This window comes from Lacerta agilis, chromosome 9, assembly GCF_009819535.1.
Source record: "Lacerta agilis isolate rLacAgi1 chromosome 9, rLacAgi1.pri, whole genome shotgun sequence".
NCBI classification, from domain to species: domain Eukaryota; kingdom Metazoa; phylum Chordata; class Lepidosauria; order Squamata; family Lacertidae; genus Lacerta; species Lacerta agilis.
In genome coordinates, this window is record NC_046320.1 from 59,553,990 (window position 1) to 59,570,891 (window position 16,902).

At 45.7% G+C, this 16,902-nt stretch overlaps 1 protein-coding gene across 1 annotated transcript; it reads right to left on the bottom strand.

Moving 5' to 3' along the window:
* Positions 1 to 318: 318 nt before the first annotated feature.
* Positions 319 to 962, bottom strand: LOC117053384 (fatty acid-binding protein, adipocyte-like). Its single transcript, XM_033161070.1, has one exon. It carries the CDS (start codon positions 905 to 907, stop codon positions 509 to 511), a length of 399 nt encoding a protein of 132 aa, XP_033016961.1. The 5' UTR covers positions 908 to 962; the 3' UTR covers positions 319 to 508.
* Between the last annotated feature and the right edge of the window lie 15,940 nt (positions 963 to 16,902).

Consider the following 16,902-nt stretch of genomic DNA (forward strand, 5'->3'; position numbering starts at 1 on the left):
CACATGATGGGACCATGACTTAAATGGAAAACCTGTTGTTTTCTTTGCCCTAAATTTAGAACAGGGGACATCGCTGACATTTGCCCAACCTTGGAAAAAAGAAGAAGAATGGCTCATGGTTGCAGGCTCTTGGTCGCCTCAGACAGCTGCCCATGAACCAGCTCTGCTATTTGCATGCAGAGCAGCCAATGTTCAATCCATGGCATGGCCCAGAAACTGGTCCCACTAAGGCTAATGGGGCACTGCCCCATCAACCTCACTTGGCACTAAGTCAGCTCCCACCTGCCTGCCTTCTTTTTATTTATTTTTTAATTTTTAATCATTAAGCACTTTATTGAATAGTCACCATACTTTTAGGTTGAATACTGTATACAGGTTCTTTGGAACGGTTCTATCAATGACATCAGTTCTTTGGAGAAAGCAACTGCCTTGTGGGGCTCTGCATCCCAAACCAGCTAACTCTTCTGCTTCTGTGTCCCATTAACCATATAGGGGAAGGAGTCTGTCTTCATGCTTTCTCATACACTCTGGTGCAGATAACCTTGTTCATTTCACACTCCACAACCAGCTTTCCATCTTCTATTTTTCTTTTTATTGTGGTCTCTTTGCCATCCCATTTCTGCACCCGATTGAGTGACCCATTGTCTAACGTCACAACACTCTTTACTTTCCTGTCATCTGCTGTGGTCTCATCAAACGGTTCCCCCAGTTTGAAGGAAATCTCGGTGTTCTTTAAACTGCTCTCTGTTTTGATGGTTATAACATCTCCATTGCAACTGATGATCACATTGGGCTTGGTAACACCAGCCACCTTCCTGGTGGCAAAGCTCACACAAAGTTCTTTCATATAGTCATCAAACTTTTCAGTGGAAACCAGCTTCCAAGTTCCCAAAAATTGTTCACACATGGTGTAGAATTAACTAAGTCTCATAAGGAACTTCTTACATGTTTAACTAAGCACCACAAAGAGCACAGCACCCACCTGCCTTCTTATTTACTTACATCCCGTCCAGCATGGCATGTCAGCTCTCTGCTCTTCACTCTCAGTGTTGATTTACAGGAAAATGGGTCATGCTTTGGAACAAATTCAATGATAATGTCCAACCTTATGGTGCTTTCAACCTGATCAAACTGTTGTAACATTCTGAGTACAAGCACGTGTGCGTGCGCGCGCGCACACACACACACACACACACACACCACTTGTGCACGTCTGCATATATGTGTGGTGCCAGGAGATAAATAAATCTCCCAGATAAATAAATAGAACCATACCAGGAAATGGCAGGAGAGAGCTGGAGAGTCCCCGTGGCTTGTGAGAAGACCCTCCCTGAAGCCCGAAGAGGATGGTAGTGAGGGCAGAGCAAACCCCAAAGAGACATGAGGTGCAGTGCGGCTTTGTTTCAACTTCTCAACCTCCCTGCCTAACAGCTGATGCCCAGGGTAGCGCAGCAGCCCTTTCCCATCACTTCCTCCATCTGGCCCCAGAGCTTCAACTCTCGATATTTTGGTCTGGATTAGAGAGCAAGCGAGAGCAGGATGTAATAGCATTTAAAGGCTTTTTAGAGGGTGCTCCTCACTTTACACAATTTCACCTATGTGTGTGGGGGCCTAGAAAGTAACCCCTGCGTCAGTGGAGGGATCCCTCTATTTCTTTAATTTATTTAGTTTTTTAATAAATAATTGGGAGGGGAACCCCTAGAATGCCCTGGCTTTGCCTGTCATTGGCTCTGACTCCACTTACTGTTGGTCTCTCCACTTTCCATGATACCAGTTCCAAGGGGCATCTCCAGGTACGGCTGGGAAATACTTCTGTCTGAAATGCTAGAGAGTGACTGCCACCTAGAACAGACAGGCCAATGTTCCTCAAACTTGGGTGCCCCCCCATGTTGTTTGAATTTGACTCCCACCATTCCCAATGGTTGGCTAAGCAGGCTAAGGATGTTGCGAGTTGTAGTCCACAACCTCTAAGGACCCAAGTTTGAAGAACATTGGAGGAGACATTCCTGAGCAAGACAGACAAATAGTTTGATGTGAAAGAAGGCACTTTTCTAGGCCAATCATGTGTGCGTCCACCTGCAATATTAAGTGGTTCAGCCCAGACACAGGTAGGAATGGGCGAGATACCTGATTCAGTTCGCATTTAATTCACTTTCCTTAACAATACACAAACTGAAACACAGAGCATCCTTTGAAACCCATAGGGATCCTGACCCTCTTTAGGTATTGCTGGACTTGCTTGGTTGGCATCCACCTGTCTTGGGAGACAATGGAGGAGTGCACCTTTGGGAGTGAAGTCAAACTGTTGGAAGGTTACAGCGCCTGCCTCCCGTTATTCCTGACCAATGGCCAAGCTGGCTGGAGTTGATGAGACTCAGAGTTCAGCAACATCTGGAGGGCCAAAAATTCACAACCCCTGACCTAGGCAATAAGGCTATTTGATGGTAAGCTTCATTAGGAGCATGCTTCCACCCTTTAATTCTTATTTTTTTCTGATTTTACATGACTTCCTTCCTTTTGATTGGGGGAAGGGAGGGGCCTGAATATCAGAGGATTGGTCAAATTAAAAGAGAGGATTGGTCAAATTCATGGAGAGTAAGGCTATCAATGGTACTAGCCATGAAAGCTATGCTTTATCTGCATGGTTGGAGGTTGTAATGCTTCTGGATACCAGCTGTTGGATAGCACAGTAGGAGAAGGTGCTGTTGAGCTCAGGTCTTGCTTGTGGGTTTCCCAAAGGCATCTGATTGGCCACTGTAAGAACAGGAGGCTGGACTAGATGGGCCATTGGCCTGATCTAGCAGGCTCGTCATATGTTCTTAAATACTGTTTTGTCCCCCCCCCCAAAAGGGAATACCATTATTGGGACCCTGGCTCCCTCCCCCTCAAGTCCTTTTAATGATTAGAAAAAATGGAAGGGGGAAGGAAACAGAAATATACAGCAGCATCATGGAACTTTCTTTTATTTGCCAACAATTTGGGATGGAGAAGAAAGAAAGAGGAAGCGAAACCCCCTAGGGAGGATGTGGTCTGGAGATCTGGCCCAAGACAAACTTTGAGAGAAATTTGATCCGGTCATTGCCACACAGCCACTGTCCTCCGCAGCATCCCCTTGTCTTTGCCAAAGCTCATTACAGGCTTTTGCTGGGGCTTTTGTATAGTGTCTCTTTTCAGTAAGTTTAAAGAGAGCCTTCTCTTCCAGTAAATTACTGCCTACAGTTGGGTTTTTCAAACAAGTCTGTAAACTTGTGTTTTCATACAGTCTGGCTCGTCGTGGGCCTTGCCTAAACACTGCCCATACACAAGGCTGGACGGTATAGCAAAGCTGAGTCTCTGGTATGAAAACAAACCTACAGACTTCTGGTTCGAAATGCCCACAAGTAACAACAACATGTGGGGAGTAACATGGGCAGGGTGGCTTGGAATGGGACCAGGAGCGGAATAAGCCTGTGACGTGGGGCCTCGGTCACTCCAGTCTTTAGTCTTCATCCTGGGACTGGGCCCCTTAAGACAAGAAGCCTGTGGAGAGGGTCAGCGGGCAGGGGGAGGACGCGGGCCAGGATTTCTGAAGAAAAAAAAGAAGGAATTAGAAGCAAATGGTGGACCAAGCTGATTGTCAACCCTGCTTGGCTGTTTCGAGGGACATTCACTGTACACAAGCACCACAATGCCAATTTAAACAGTCATGGCTCTCCCCTGTGGAATCTGGGAGCTGTTAAGGGTTCTGAAAGTAGTTAGGAGGCCCTTATTCACCTCACAGATCTACAGTTTACAGAGTGGTTTAACAACCAGTCCCTCCCTTCACAGGAAGGGGCTTCTGGTGAAGGCCTTGGGGTTAGGGACGGTTCATGTGGGGAGACGTGGTCCTTGAGGCATTGCTTATCCTGAACCACATATGGCTTTGTAGGTTAAAACCAGCACTTTGAATTGAGCCCAGAAAGTAATTGGTAGCACGTGTACTCCAAAAATGTTGCCCAGTCCCTTTTTAAATGCTATCTAAGGTTGCATCCCTTACTTTAACTGGTGATTGTGAACACCAGTTCTGCCGGTGGCAGAAAACCCATTCTGAATCCGACCGGACACAGGTTAGAGCTCAACGTCGAGCCTACCAAGTGGCGATAGCGACGGCGAAGAAGACTTTCTTCACCGCCTCTATTGCATCTGCGGAAAATAGCAGCAGGAGACTCTTTCAGGTGGTTCGGAATCTATCGGAGCCACCTTCGTCATCGGGGCCTGGTAGGGACCCCAAGATCTCCTGCAATGCGTTTGCAAAGTTTTTTGCGGATAAAATCGCTCAGATTCGGAAAGAGATAGACTCCACCGTGGGAGCAGGGCCAGGGCGGGAGAGTGCCAGAGTCCTGTCTAGTCCAGTTGCGTGGGATCAATTTCAGTCTGTTACCTCCGAGGATGTGGACAGGCTGCTTGGACGAGTGAAACCAACCACCTGTCTCCTTGATCCTTGCCCATCCTGGCTTATAAAAGCTAGCTGGGAGGGGCTGGGCGATGGGCTGCGCGGGGTGGTGAATGCTTCCCTCTGTGAGGGAGCCTTCCCAGCCCCGCTGAAAGAGGCGGTCATTAAACCGCTTCTTAAAAAAACATCTTTAGACCCGGCCAATATGGCCAACTATCGCCCAGTCTCAAATCTACCATTCTTGGGCAAGGTGATTGAGCGGGTGGTTGCTGAACAACTCCAGGCACGCCTGGAAGAAGCGGACCATTTGGATCCCTTCCAATCGGGATTCAGGCCTCACCATGGGACCGAAACCGCCTTGGTCGCGCTGGTTGATGATCTCCGGCGGGCTAGGGACAAAGGTGAGAGCTGTTTCCTAGTTCTGCTGGATCTCTCAGCGGCCTTTGACACCATCGACCATAACATCCTTCTAGACCGGCTAGAGGGGTTGGGAGCTGGAGGCACTGTTATACAGTGGTTCCGCTCCTTCCTCCTGGGCCGTGTTCAGAAAGTGGTGGTGGGGGATGAATGTTCAGACCCCTGGGCTCTCACTTGTGGGGTGCCTCAGGGTTCTGTCCTCTCCCCCATGCTTTTTAATATCTACATGAAGCCGCTGGGAGAGATCATCAGGGGGTTTGGGCTGGGTGTTCATCAGTATGCGGATACCCAGCTCTACCTCTCTTTCAAATCAGAACCAGTGAAGGCCGTGAAGGTCCTGTGTGAGTGCCTGGAGGTGGTTGGAGGATGGATGGCGGCTAACAGATTGAGGTTGAATCCTGACAAGACAGAAGTACTGTTTTTGGGGGACAGGAGGAGGGCAGGTGTGGAGGATTCCCTGGTCCTGAATGGGGTAACTGTGCCCCTGAAGGACCAGGTGCGCAGCCTGGGAGTCATTTTGGACTCACAGCTGTCCATGGAAGCGCAGGTTAATTCTGTATCCAGGGCAGCTGTCTACCAGCTCCACCTGGTACGCAGGCTGAGACCCTACCTGCCCGCGGACTGTCTCACCAAAGTGGTGCATGCTCTGGTTATCTCCCGCTTGGACTACTGCAATGCGCTCTATGTGGGGTGAAGGTGACCCGGAAACTTTGAAGGTGACCTGGAAACTGACCCGGAAACTGCAATTAATCCAAAATGCGGCAGCTAGACTGGTGACTGGGAGTGGCCGCCGGGACCACATAACACCGGTCCTGAGAGATCTGCATTGGCTCCCAGTACGTTTCCGAGCACAATTCAAAGTGTTGGTGCTGACCTTTAAAGCCCTAAACGGCCTCGGTCCTGTATACCTGAAGGAGCGTCTCCACCCCCATCATTCAGCCCGGACACTGAGATCCAGCGCCGAGGGCCTTCTGTCGGTTCCCTCACTGCGAGAAGCAAAACTACAGGGAACCAGGCAGAGGGCCTTCTCGGTAGTGGCGCCCGCCCTGTGGAACACCCTCCCATCACAGGTCAGGGAAATAAACAACTACCTGACATTCAGAAAAAACCTGAAGGCAGCCCTTTTTAGGGAAGTTTTTAATGTTTGATATTTTTGTATTTGATTTCTGTTGGAAGCCGCCCAGAGTGGCTGGGGAAATCCAGCCAGATGGGCGGGGTACAAATAATAAATATTATTATTATTATAACACTGGAAGTTATTTGGGTATTGCATAAAGAAACACATATTGAAAGATGCTTTGAGCGCGTTTTGAACCCGAAGGAGAATTCTGTACAACACGGACCTTTGGCTTCTAGCATTGCCCTTCTAGCATTTTCGAAACCAAGACTTTATGGTCTGACAAAAGATGTTGCCATCCTACTTGATCTGTGTGTTTTTCGTTATGCAAACTGCACCTTAGGAAGACCTCAAGGCGATGTTGAATGGTGAAAAATAATTACAATGGTGTCTTATTTTTAGAACATTAGGTGAGATCCTATTTGTCCTTCTTAAGATAATCATGTCAGCAAGATTTTTATGGCATCCAGTTATAATATTCTTTAGTTGTAATTACTGACCATGATGTGAGTAGGTGTTTTGGCTGTCAAGGTGGCTCTCATTGGGTTTCTGAGTAATCTACCTAAGAGGAGACAGGATGTCGTTCAAGCACCCAGAGGGAATTTCCTGGTTTATAAAGAGAGGGGTCATGGTTAGGCTAATTAAACAGTCCATAAATATCCATTGTTTTTGTTGTAGCATAGGAAAGGGCGATTTTTCCAATTTTGAGGGTTGTCGGCAAGGTGATGTCTTTGCTTTTTAAACCTAGACAGCATCTTAAAAAGCAAAGACATCACCTTGCCGACAAAGGTCTGTATAGTTAAAGCTATGGTTTTCCTAGTAGTAATGTATGGAAGTGAGAGCTGGACCATCAAGAAGGCTGATCGCCGAAGAATTGATGCTTTTGAATTATGGTGCTGGAGGAGACTCTTGAGAGTCCCATGGACTGCAAGAAGATCAAACCTATCCATTCTCAAGGAAATCGGCCCTGAGTGCTCACTAGAAGGACAGATCCTGAAGTTGAGGCTCCAATACTTTGGCCACCTCATGAGAAGAGAAGACTCCCTGGAAAAGACCCTGATGTTGGGAAAGATGGAGGGCACAAGGAGAAGGGGACGACAGAGGATGAGATGGTTGGACAGTGTTCTCGAAGCTACTAACATGAGTTTGGCCAAACTGCAGGAGGCAGTGAAGGATAGGCGTGCCTGGCGTGCTCTGGTCCATGGGGTCACGAAGAGTCGGACACGACTGAATGACTGAACAACAACAACAATCCAATGCTAGTGCTATTCAGTATAGACCCATTGACATTAATGGACATGACTAACTTAGGCCCATAATTTCAATTGGTCTACTTTGAACAGAACTTGGTTGCGTGCAACCTCAAGTTTAGTTCTCCACATTTCCATGTCAGTTTGTAATGCTTTAAAACAAACAAACAAAAAATCAGCAGCATTGTTTGCAGTTTTGTTGAATATTCCCATTTTGCATAGTGCTTTCGCATTTCGTGCACAAAGTGTGATAGATCGCTTCTGCGCATGCACACACAGCAAACCCGGAAGTAAACACTTCTAGGTTTGCCACGTTCGTAACCTGAAAAGCTGCAACATGAAGCAAACGTAACACTAGGTATGACTGTAATAAGAACTATATGTCACGGGGGGAGGGGGGCGCATCAAGATTTTAGAGATGCTTAGGTGGGGCATGGCCAAAAAAAGGTTGGGAACCACTGACCTAACTCTAAGTGTGATATGAAGCCTGTCAGCTGATTGTGCATTAGCCATCTTCCAAAATAGCAGGCAAAGTCATAATTCAGAAAGCCTTGCTTGTGTGAAAACCATGTTATCTGTTTTGTTTTTGGTTAAGAGTCCCTCCTAACTTGAAGGCTGCAGAAAGCTGCAGAAAAAGGCATGGTGTTAGCATTTCCACAGCGAGTACCACGTTTCTGCAATAGTTGAAAGGGAGATGTGGAAGCTAGGAAACTGTCCTAAACTAAACCAATCCATTGGCCCATCTAATTCAGCATTATTTACACTGATCGCCAACTGCTTTCCAGGATTCTCCCAATCCTACCCAGAGATGCCAGGAATTGAACCTGGGACTTTCTTCATGTAAAGTGGATGCTCTACTGAGATACGGCCCTTCTTGTGTGTGAACACACAATAATTCTGCATCCAGGAGCCTTAATCAGTCACAGTGCATTTTTTGCATGTTTGAAAACTGCATCCGCACCTCTCCTTTCAGAATAGCTGTGATTTCTAGACAGCAAAAAGACAAGAGATTTGGGTTTTTTTCTGTTGTAGCCTTATTGCAGACCTTTCCGTTAACCTTGGGTTCTTTGTTGCACCCGGGGGGGTGAGGGAGGAAGGAGTCAAAAAAAGACACTGAGGATTTGAAATAGAGAAAGAGTTTTTATTCCTGTCATTTAGAATGGCAGGAAGGCACCCGCGTGATAATTCACAGCGAACTGCCCCGAGCATCAGTTGCATACAGTTTATATAATCTTCAAACCCCTCATTCCCCCTCCCCAGGAATCTGCTTCTTGCACGTCACACCATTAGTAACATTCTTGAAAATTCCTGTTATCAAGGACTTATCTTCAAGGCAAAAGGTCACTTAGCGTTGAGTTCGTTCCTGGTGCACGCCTGTCTCCTTGAGTGGGCTCCTCTTGATCTATTCCTTTCCTGGCTTAATATGCCAGTAAGGAATGCACTACTAATCAAGGTTCATATCTATCAGAAAAGGTTTCATCTAAACAGGTTACAGAAAAGCTTTTACTTAAAGGGTTTCAGCCTTGAGTTCATTATTGGGTGAAAATTCCTGTCTCACACTCTTATCTCAAAGTGGGGGTTAAGCAGCCCCTGGCTGCCCCTGGTACCTCCCGCCTTTCCCTCCAACCGGCAATTCAAAGAATTATCCTGTCTCTGGCTATCTGGCAACTCTCACATCCCTGTGCCATCCAGGGAATTCCTGTGCCATCCAGGGAAAGGGGCGCTCCAAGGAAGGGGCGCTCTAACCTGCTCCTTTTCATGATTAATGATATGCCAGAGAGGTATGTACTAAGAGCAAGTAACACAAAGACAGAGCTTACAGTAAAAGCTAAATATTATGCCAATAACATAGAAATATTAAAAAGGCCATGCAAATAGTATCAAATAAAAGCCAGGCAAATAGTATCAAATAACAGGGGCCAAAGCTTTACAAACTCAGGTAAAGTCTAAATACCATTTATAGAGAGGCTAGGAATGCTACACATCAGTAGAAGCTACATGTCAAATAAAAGAACTTAAAAAAACGTTAGAGAGAGAGAGAAAGAATCTCAGTTTAATAAGGCTTAAAAAGGGAGAGAAGGAAGATCAGTTAAAAGGACTTAATTGCATAGAGAAGAAGGTAAAAGCATAGAGAAGAAGGTTAGTTGCATAGAGAAGAAGGTAAAACTTACATAGAAGAAAGAAGATCAAACTATCCAGGGGAGGCTTCCAGAACTCCAGTTATTCAGAGAAGGCTTTCCGTCTAAATATCAGTTAAAAAGACTGACTTTCAGCTCAGAAAACTGAGAACTCCAGTGTAAGTTGAAAAACTCCTATTCAGAAAAAAAAAGCTTGCGTCTGTATACTGACTTTCACAGAATAACTGAAAGCTCCAGTTATTCAGGGGGGCCTCCTCGTTCAACTCAGAGCCAGGTATGAGATAAGGAGAGGAGAGAGAGAAGGAGAAAGGGGGAGGAAGCCCCCTCCCTTAGCTGCCCGCTTCTGGATTAACAGTATGTCAGTAAAGAATGCATTAGCAGACAAGCTCTTAGCTAAAAACTTTTTTTTTCCAACTTATACAGAAAGAGAGAAAGCTAACCAAGAAAGCTTGGTTACAAACAGACTTATAAACTTATAAACTAGAGAATTAAAACTCTCCCTCTTCTCTGTCACTTATGAAATTGCCCTTAAATTGTCAGGTCAGGAGGTTTCTCAGACCCTCAGGACCCAAACCTGAGGCCTAGGGGTGACCTCTGGGGATGTCAAAGGCTCCAGTGATGTCATTTAGCATGGCACATTAAAACATTAACCATAGTTGCTGAAAGTATGTCATTCAGATTAAAAAAACAACAACAACCCCACAAAGTCTAACATAAAGCAAATATAACACTGGTTCAACACTGAGATAGAAACCTTAGCTAAATAAGGTGTTCCCAGATCCTGCTGAAATGAGTGGATCATTCCTTCTCCCTGCTTAGGGAGCTTTTGTAGTGAAGGCACTGTCTCTCACCTGGAGATTCACCTGCCAACTGGGGGAGAGGGCAGGCAAACCTGGAGACTTCAGTTCAGCCCCTGGGGTCTGGCAACCCTAAATGTGAGGAGGGGGTAGACGTGGTTCCTCAGAGCACAAAGCACAATGCTCATATTCAAGGTACTCTTGTCTTTATCTGGTTCCAGGCCTGAGTCCTGGCACTGCAAATAGGTTTCACAGCCAGGTTTATTTCAATCCTGCTTGCCAGGCTTGCTGGCTGTTTATGGAAACAAACCTGCTCTTTTATTTTTCACATTCTTTCCCATGAATTCAAACAAAGACAGGATGTTGGCCTCCAAATTGCTTTCACTTTCTTAACCATAGTCAGGGAGGCTCATAAAAGTTGTTTGTGCTTTTGGCAGACCCAGGGGACATTGTATGTGAAATTGGAAATCTCCTATCCTAGAAGTTTATCTGGCAGGTTATCTGCTGAGAGGACCCCTGTGCTCTGAGCTGTATTTAAACCAGGCTCCGTGGAGTACAGGAAGACTAATACCAGAAACTTTATTGTCAGTTAACTCTTGTTTTGCTTTGTATTTACTGTATGTACTTAAACCTAGACTGGCATTTTGCTTTGTTTTTGTAATATTGAGTTGGAAGTGCTCTGCACCTTGGGGTTGGGGTCTGTTTCTGCTCTCCAACTTCAGGCCTGGCTTTGGGTCCAGCCAGGTCTCTCCAGCCCCAGTAAAATAACTGGTACTAGCTTGTTGATCTGATTGAAGAACTTCTACCTAGTCCTGTCCTGAGGATTCTGTTAAGTTGTGGGTGGACACAGCAGACGACACAGTGATTTCCAAGCAGCTCTTGTTTATTCTTAGGCTGGAACAGAAGTGAGCTGAAGGCCTCAGCAGCCTGCTTATATAGAACTCAGCTACAAAGCAACAGTAACAACTTTCCGCAGTTAACCAATCCCTGAACGTCACTTTACAATCCTTCTTTTGCATATGCGGACCTGAGTGAAAACTGCAGCAGAATGAACTATATACACACACCCCTAGTGGCCTAGGGTGAGAACTTCAATACATAACAGATTCAGTGTGGGTTTACATCATAGGATTCCTGTCTTGCTTGCTCCACTAGGAAAGCCATTCTATTTACTTTGTTCATTTTCCCAGATGTCAGCACCCAAAACTCTGATTTAGGCGCAATTCATGCATTGCAGGGGGTTGGACTAGATGACTCTTCTGGTCCCTTCCAACTATGACTATTGAATTCATTCGGTTTGTTAAATTGTTGGGGTTTTTTGCCATCTTTGAATTTATTGACATGCTCTGAATTGTATATTTGTATTTTGGTGTTTGGCCAAACTGCAGGAAGCAGTGAAAGATAGGCGTGCCTGGCGTGCTTTGGTCCATGGGGTCATGAAGAGTTGGACATGACTGAACAACTGAACAACATTTTGGTGTCTTGAATGTTTGCTGTCTGCCATTTTGGGCAAGTTTGGAAAACTCAGCAGTGGCCAGAGGATTGGAGAAGATCAGTCTACATCCCAATGCCAAAGAAGGGCAGTGCCAAAGAATGCTCCAACTACCGCACAATTGCACTCATTACACACGCTGGCAAGGTTATGCTTAAAATTCTACAAGGCAGGCTTAAGCAGTATGTGGACCGAGAACTCCCAGAAGTGCAAGCTGGATTTCGAAGGGGCAGAGGAACCAGAGACCAAATTGCAAACATGCGCTGGATTATGGAGAAAGCTAGAGAGTTCCAGAAAAACATTTACTTCTGCTTCATTGACTACGCAAAAGCATTTGACTGTGTCGACCACAGCAAACTATGGCAAGTGCTTAAAGAAATGGGAGTGCCTGATCACCTCATCCGTCTCCTGAGAAATCTCTATGTGGGACAAGAAGCTACAGCTAGAATTGGATATGGAATAACTGATTGGTTCAAAATTGGGAAAGGAGTATGACAAGGCTGTATATTGTCTCCCTGCTTATTTAACTTATAACTTATTTAACTCATCATGCGAAAGGCTGGGCTGGATGAATCCCAAACCGGAATTAATATTGCCGGAAAAAATATCAACAACCTCAGATATGCTGATGATACAACCTTGATGGCAGAAAGTGAGGAGGAATTAAAGAACCTTTTAATGAGGGTGAAAGAGGAGAGCGCAAAATATGGTCTGAAGCTCAACATAAAAAAACTAAGATCATGGCCACTGGTCCCACCACCTCCTGGCAAATAGAAGGGGAAGAAATGGAGGCAGTGAGAGATTTCACTTTCTTGGGTTCTGTGGGAATACACTTCGTGGATCCGTTAAGATCCGTGGTTATTTGTTTATTTTAATGGTTATTATGCACTACTTTTCGTATCCTTCCGTTTTGGAGTCAGTGGGTACTTTTACCACTGACTCTTGCTTTCACTTTCACTTTTGAGCGGAGGCATTTTGCCACTGGGATTACTCCACCTAAAATTGTAGTTCCAGAGGTTTTCAAAGTTATCAATGGTCGTTTAATCTGCTTCCCGCCTTTTTGGGGGGCAGCAACAGTGGTTTTATTGGTTAATATATTGGTTATGATGTCACGCTTGGTGATCAATAAAAGGCTGAGGCTCCCCACTTAGGCAAGTTAGTTCTTTTAGGATCTAGGTCAGTCTACGTTCTTCTTTAGTTCTTTCAGTTGGGTCAAGTTTAGTTTAAGGGTCTTTGGGCTGAGGGTTGGCTGGGTTGGATGGGTTGGAAGCGCGTGCCGGTGGTAGTCAGGGCTTAGATCGCGGAAGACTTATCGGTAAAGGTTAGATAGCCTTTAGACCTAGCATAGGGTTAGATCGCGGAAGATTTATCGGTGTAGTTTTATTTAGTTTAGCATTGCGGAAGATTTGGCGCTGTAGGGACTGAGAGTTTAGGGGAAACTTAGCATAGGGCTAGGAACAGCAAAGTGTAAGAGCCTATGCGGGTCAGCCAAAGCCATAAAAGAAACTTCGGTGTCTGTCTTTATTGGGGAAAAGGTTTGGATTTAATTTTAGTCGAAAAACGACAGGGGATTTTCGTTTAATGCTTTAACTTTGCCCTTGGTTTAGTTTCCTTTACTTTAAGTGATAGTGCAGGAGGTCACAAGTGGTTTCAAGTTCAGTTTCGAGGCATCCATTCAGATTCGAGGCATCCATTCATTTTCGAGGCATCCATTTATTTTCGAGGCATCCACTTACTCACGCACCTTCGGAGTCATTTCCGTCTTACTCACGAACCTTCAGATATTGAGGCTTGGCCGGCGCCCGTGCCCATACGCATGCGGAACGCTGGCCGCTTATCCCCGGCAACTGGTATCTCGTGCGTGGGTAGCTTAAACTCACGCACGGGAAGCTCCAGCACCGAACCCCGCAGGTTCCATGATCACTGCAGATGGTGACAGCAGTCACGAAATTAGAAGACGCCTGCTTCTTGGGAGAAAAGCAATGACAAACTTAGACAGCTTCTTAAAAAGCAAAGACATCACGTTGCCGACAAAGGTTTGTATAGTTAAAGCTATGGTTTTCCCAGTAGTAATGTATGGAAGTGAGAGCTGGACCATAAAGAAGGCTGATCGCAGAAGAATTGATGCTTTTGAATTATGGTGCTGGAGGAGACTCTTGAGAGTCCCATGGACTGCAAGAAGATCAAACCTATCCATTCTTAAAGAAATCAGCCCTGAGTGCTCACTAGAAGGACAGATCCTGAAGTTGAGGCTCCAGTACTTTGGCCACCTCATGAGAAGAGAAGACTCCCTAGAAAAGACCCTGATGTTGGGAAAGATGGAGGGCACAAGGAGAAGGGGACGACAGAGGATGAGATGGTTGGGCAGTGTTCTCGAAGCTACTAACATGAGTTTGGCCAAACTGCGGGAGGCAGTGAAGGATAGGCGTGCCTGGCGTGCTCTGGTCCATGGGGTCACGAAGAGTCGGACACGACTGAACAACTGAACACCGACAACAACATTTTGGGCACAACTCATTGTAGCAAAGTGACATGTAGGTAAACTCAAATCAATCAATCAAAAATGAAAGTGAGATAATCACATGTGAAAGCACGCTAGGCTTCTTTGGTTGCTACACTGGCCAAATACACGCTGGCAATATTTGTTTAGACATACTTGTCACCGTGTTGCTGTTGTAGTTCTTGTCCTTTTAATTGGGCTCAGTTTCGAACTCTATGCCCTGCTGTCAAACTGACAGACGAATGCTAACTCCCACCTCACCCACAGAAGGTCTGCCAATGTTCTTCTGCAGAGAAAAATTATTCAGTGCCATCAGCCCTTCTTTAACCTAATAAACTTCCCCCAAAAGCAATTCAGGCCGGATGTCATTATTCAAACTGAGGATATATGTATATTTAGCTTTTACGAGTCTACAAAAATACAATCAATTCCAAGGACCTGAAGAAGTGCTTATTTTAACAACAGGTGGTCTTCAAGAGGTTGTTTTCAGTTAAGTTCTAGGAAGCAGCCATGTCTACAAAACCTGTCACAGACAGTTTGGTTTTTGTAACAAGGTTATCATTGGTTATTTCAGGACTGTCTGTCTGAAGCAAATCATCTGCAGAGGCAGGTAATGTAAACAGAAAGGAAGGGCTGGGGTGGATGGGGAGGAGATATTTAATTCAGTTCTTCTTTGCTCTCACATAGCCCCCATCCACACCAAATGATGCATCTAGGCCAGGCTTCCTCAACCTCGGCCCTACAGATGTTTTTGGCCTACAACTGCCATGATCCCCAGCTAGCAGGACCAGTGGTCAGGGATGATGGGAATTGTAGTCTCAAAACATCTGGAGGGCCGAGTTTGAGGAAGCCTGATCTAGGCAGTTTAATGGAAAGGATGAGTGCAAATTTTATGTTGCACATGCATTAGCCTTCAACCTACGTTTCCGAGCACAATTCAAAGTGTTGGTGCTGACCTTTAAAGCCCTAAACAGCCTTGGCCCTGTATACCTAAAGGAGCATCTCCACCCCCATCGTTCAGCCCGGACACTGAGATCCAGCGCCGAGGGCCTTCTGGCGGTTCCTTCATTGTGAGAAGCAAAGCTACAGGGAAGCAGGCAGAGGGCCTTTTTGGTAGTGGCGCCTGCCCTGTGGAACGCCCTCCCATCAGAGGTCAAGGAGATAAACAACTACCTGACATTCAGAAAATACCTGAAGGCAGCCCTGTTTAGGGAAGTTTTTAATCTGTGATATTTTACTGTATTTTAATATTTGTTGGAAGCCGCCCAGAGTGGCTGGGGAGACCCAGTCGGATGGGCAGGGTGCAAATAAATTATTATTATTATTATTATTATTATTATTATTATTATTATTATTATTATACCTGCAAATTTCCTTTGCTGAATTCATTTGCGTTTGTAAAATATTGTTGTGTGCCACCCCAATTTCCGAGCAGTGTGAGATTCCAGGGGTTCCAGGCACTGAGGTGTCTTTATTTACACACATATACAACAAGGATGGTTCACAGCATTGACACCCCAAGAAGGTCTCGCTTTTCCCATGGTTGCAGCTGTGGATTCAAACAGAACTCAATCATCACTCTGTATCTCTCAGTTTCCAGCTTCCTGCCTTTGAAAAAGTGCTCAAATTAAGGCAGAGTGCATGCAATTTGCCCTTGATGCTTGGTGCCTACGTTTGCATATACACCCGAGGTGCCGACTTGTGCCCAAGATTGAGGGGGCCCAGCATGCTCTGTGTGTGTGTGTGTGTGTGTGTGTGTGTGTATTGTGTGACATCATGTGCACATCGCACGTTGGGTGCACACAATGTCATGCACACAACATGCATGTGTAACGTCATGCACATGACACGTGTCATGAGCGCGATGGTACAGCGTTGGAAGGAAGCCAATTGTGGAGCCCAGCATGGCGCAGCTTCAATAACCAGTGGCTCCTCCTCTCTCGCATACCGGAGGAGCTGGCCATTGAAGCCGCACAGTGCTCAGTTCCATGCTAGGCCTCCTCCACACACACCCAACATTGAGGTGGCCCAGCCCCCTCCCAACAGATATTGAGGGGGGCGAAGACACCTCGGCCCATAGAGTTGCCATGCCTGATACACACACACACACACTGGGTGGGCACTCCACCTACAATCTAGTAATCATGTTTTGTTTTTATGGTTTTATTATATTATAAGCTACTTTAAGAATCCTGTTGGATTGAAAAATGGGGTTTAAAGTTACAGAAAGAAAGAATACATCAATAAATGTAAAAAAAAAAAAATTCCAAGGGGGGGAGAATGATACCAGGATCTATTGACTGCAGCTGACTTCTCCCCCCGCCCCCTGGAAGATTTAAAATGTTTACTAGTATCCACTTCCAGTAAGCTTAAATAGATTTTGAAATCAGGACAGGTTTGCCCTCTAGTGGGAATCTGAGTTGCAGCCGTGTGTTCATTTCTCCCACTAAAAGCTTTATTGCTATTTATGCATGCATTCGTGAATACCTGTCTGCATTCTCCCAGGACTGTGTGTACAAGAACACGTGAAGAAGGGAAGAGCAAGCCTGAATGTGTGGCCTCTAACCCCATTGTAACCCTCTGCATGTTCAAGGAGGACTATCTCCAGTGGGGGAGCCTCCTGTGGTTGTGGGGGCTCCCATGCATTCTAGAACCCTGGAAACTCATCATCTTACACTCACAACTATCCATGGGTTAGATCTGGACTAAGTTATTGCACGTAGGTCCCACTGAAACCAATGCGAAAAGTAAACTGAAGTCCCACTCATCTCCATGAGAAT

What these genes read in the sequence shown, in the direction of transcription:
- LOC117053384 (XM_033161070.1), bottom strand. Translation starts at nt 907, where the DNA reads ATGTGTGAACAATTTTTGGGAACTTGGAAGCTGGTTTCCACTGAAAAG.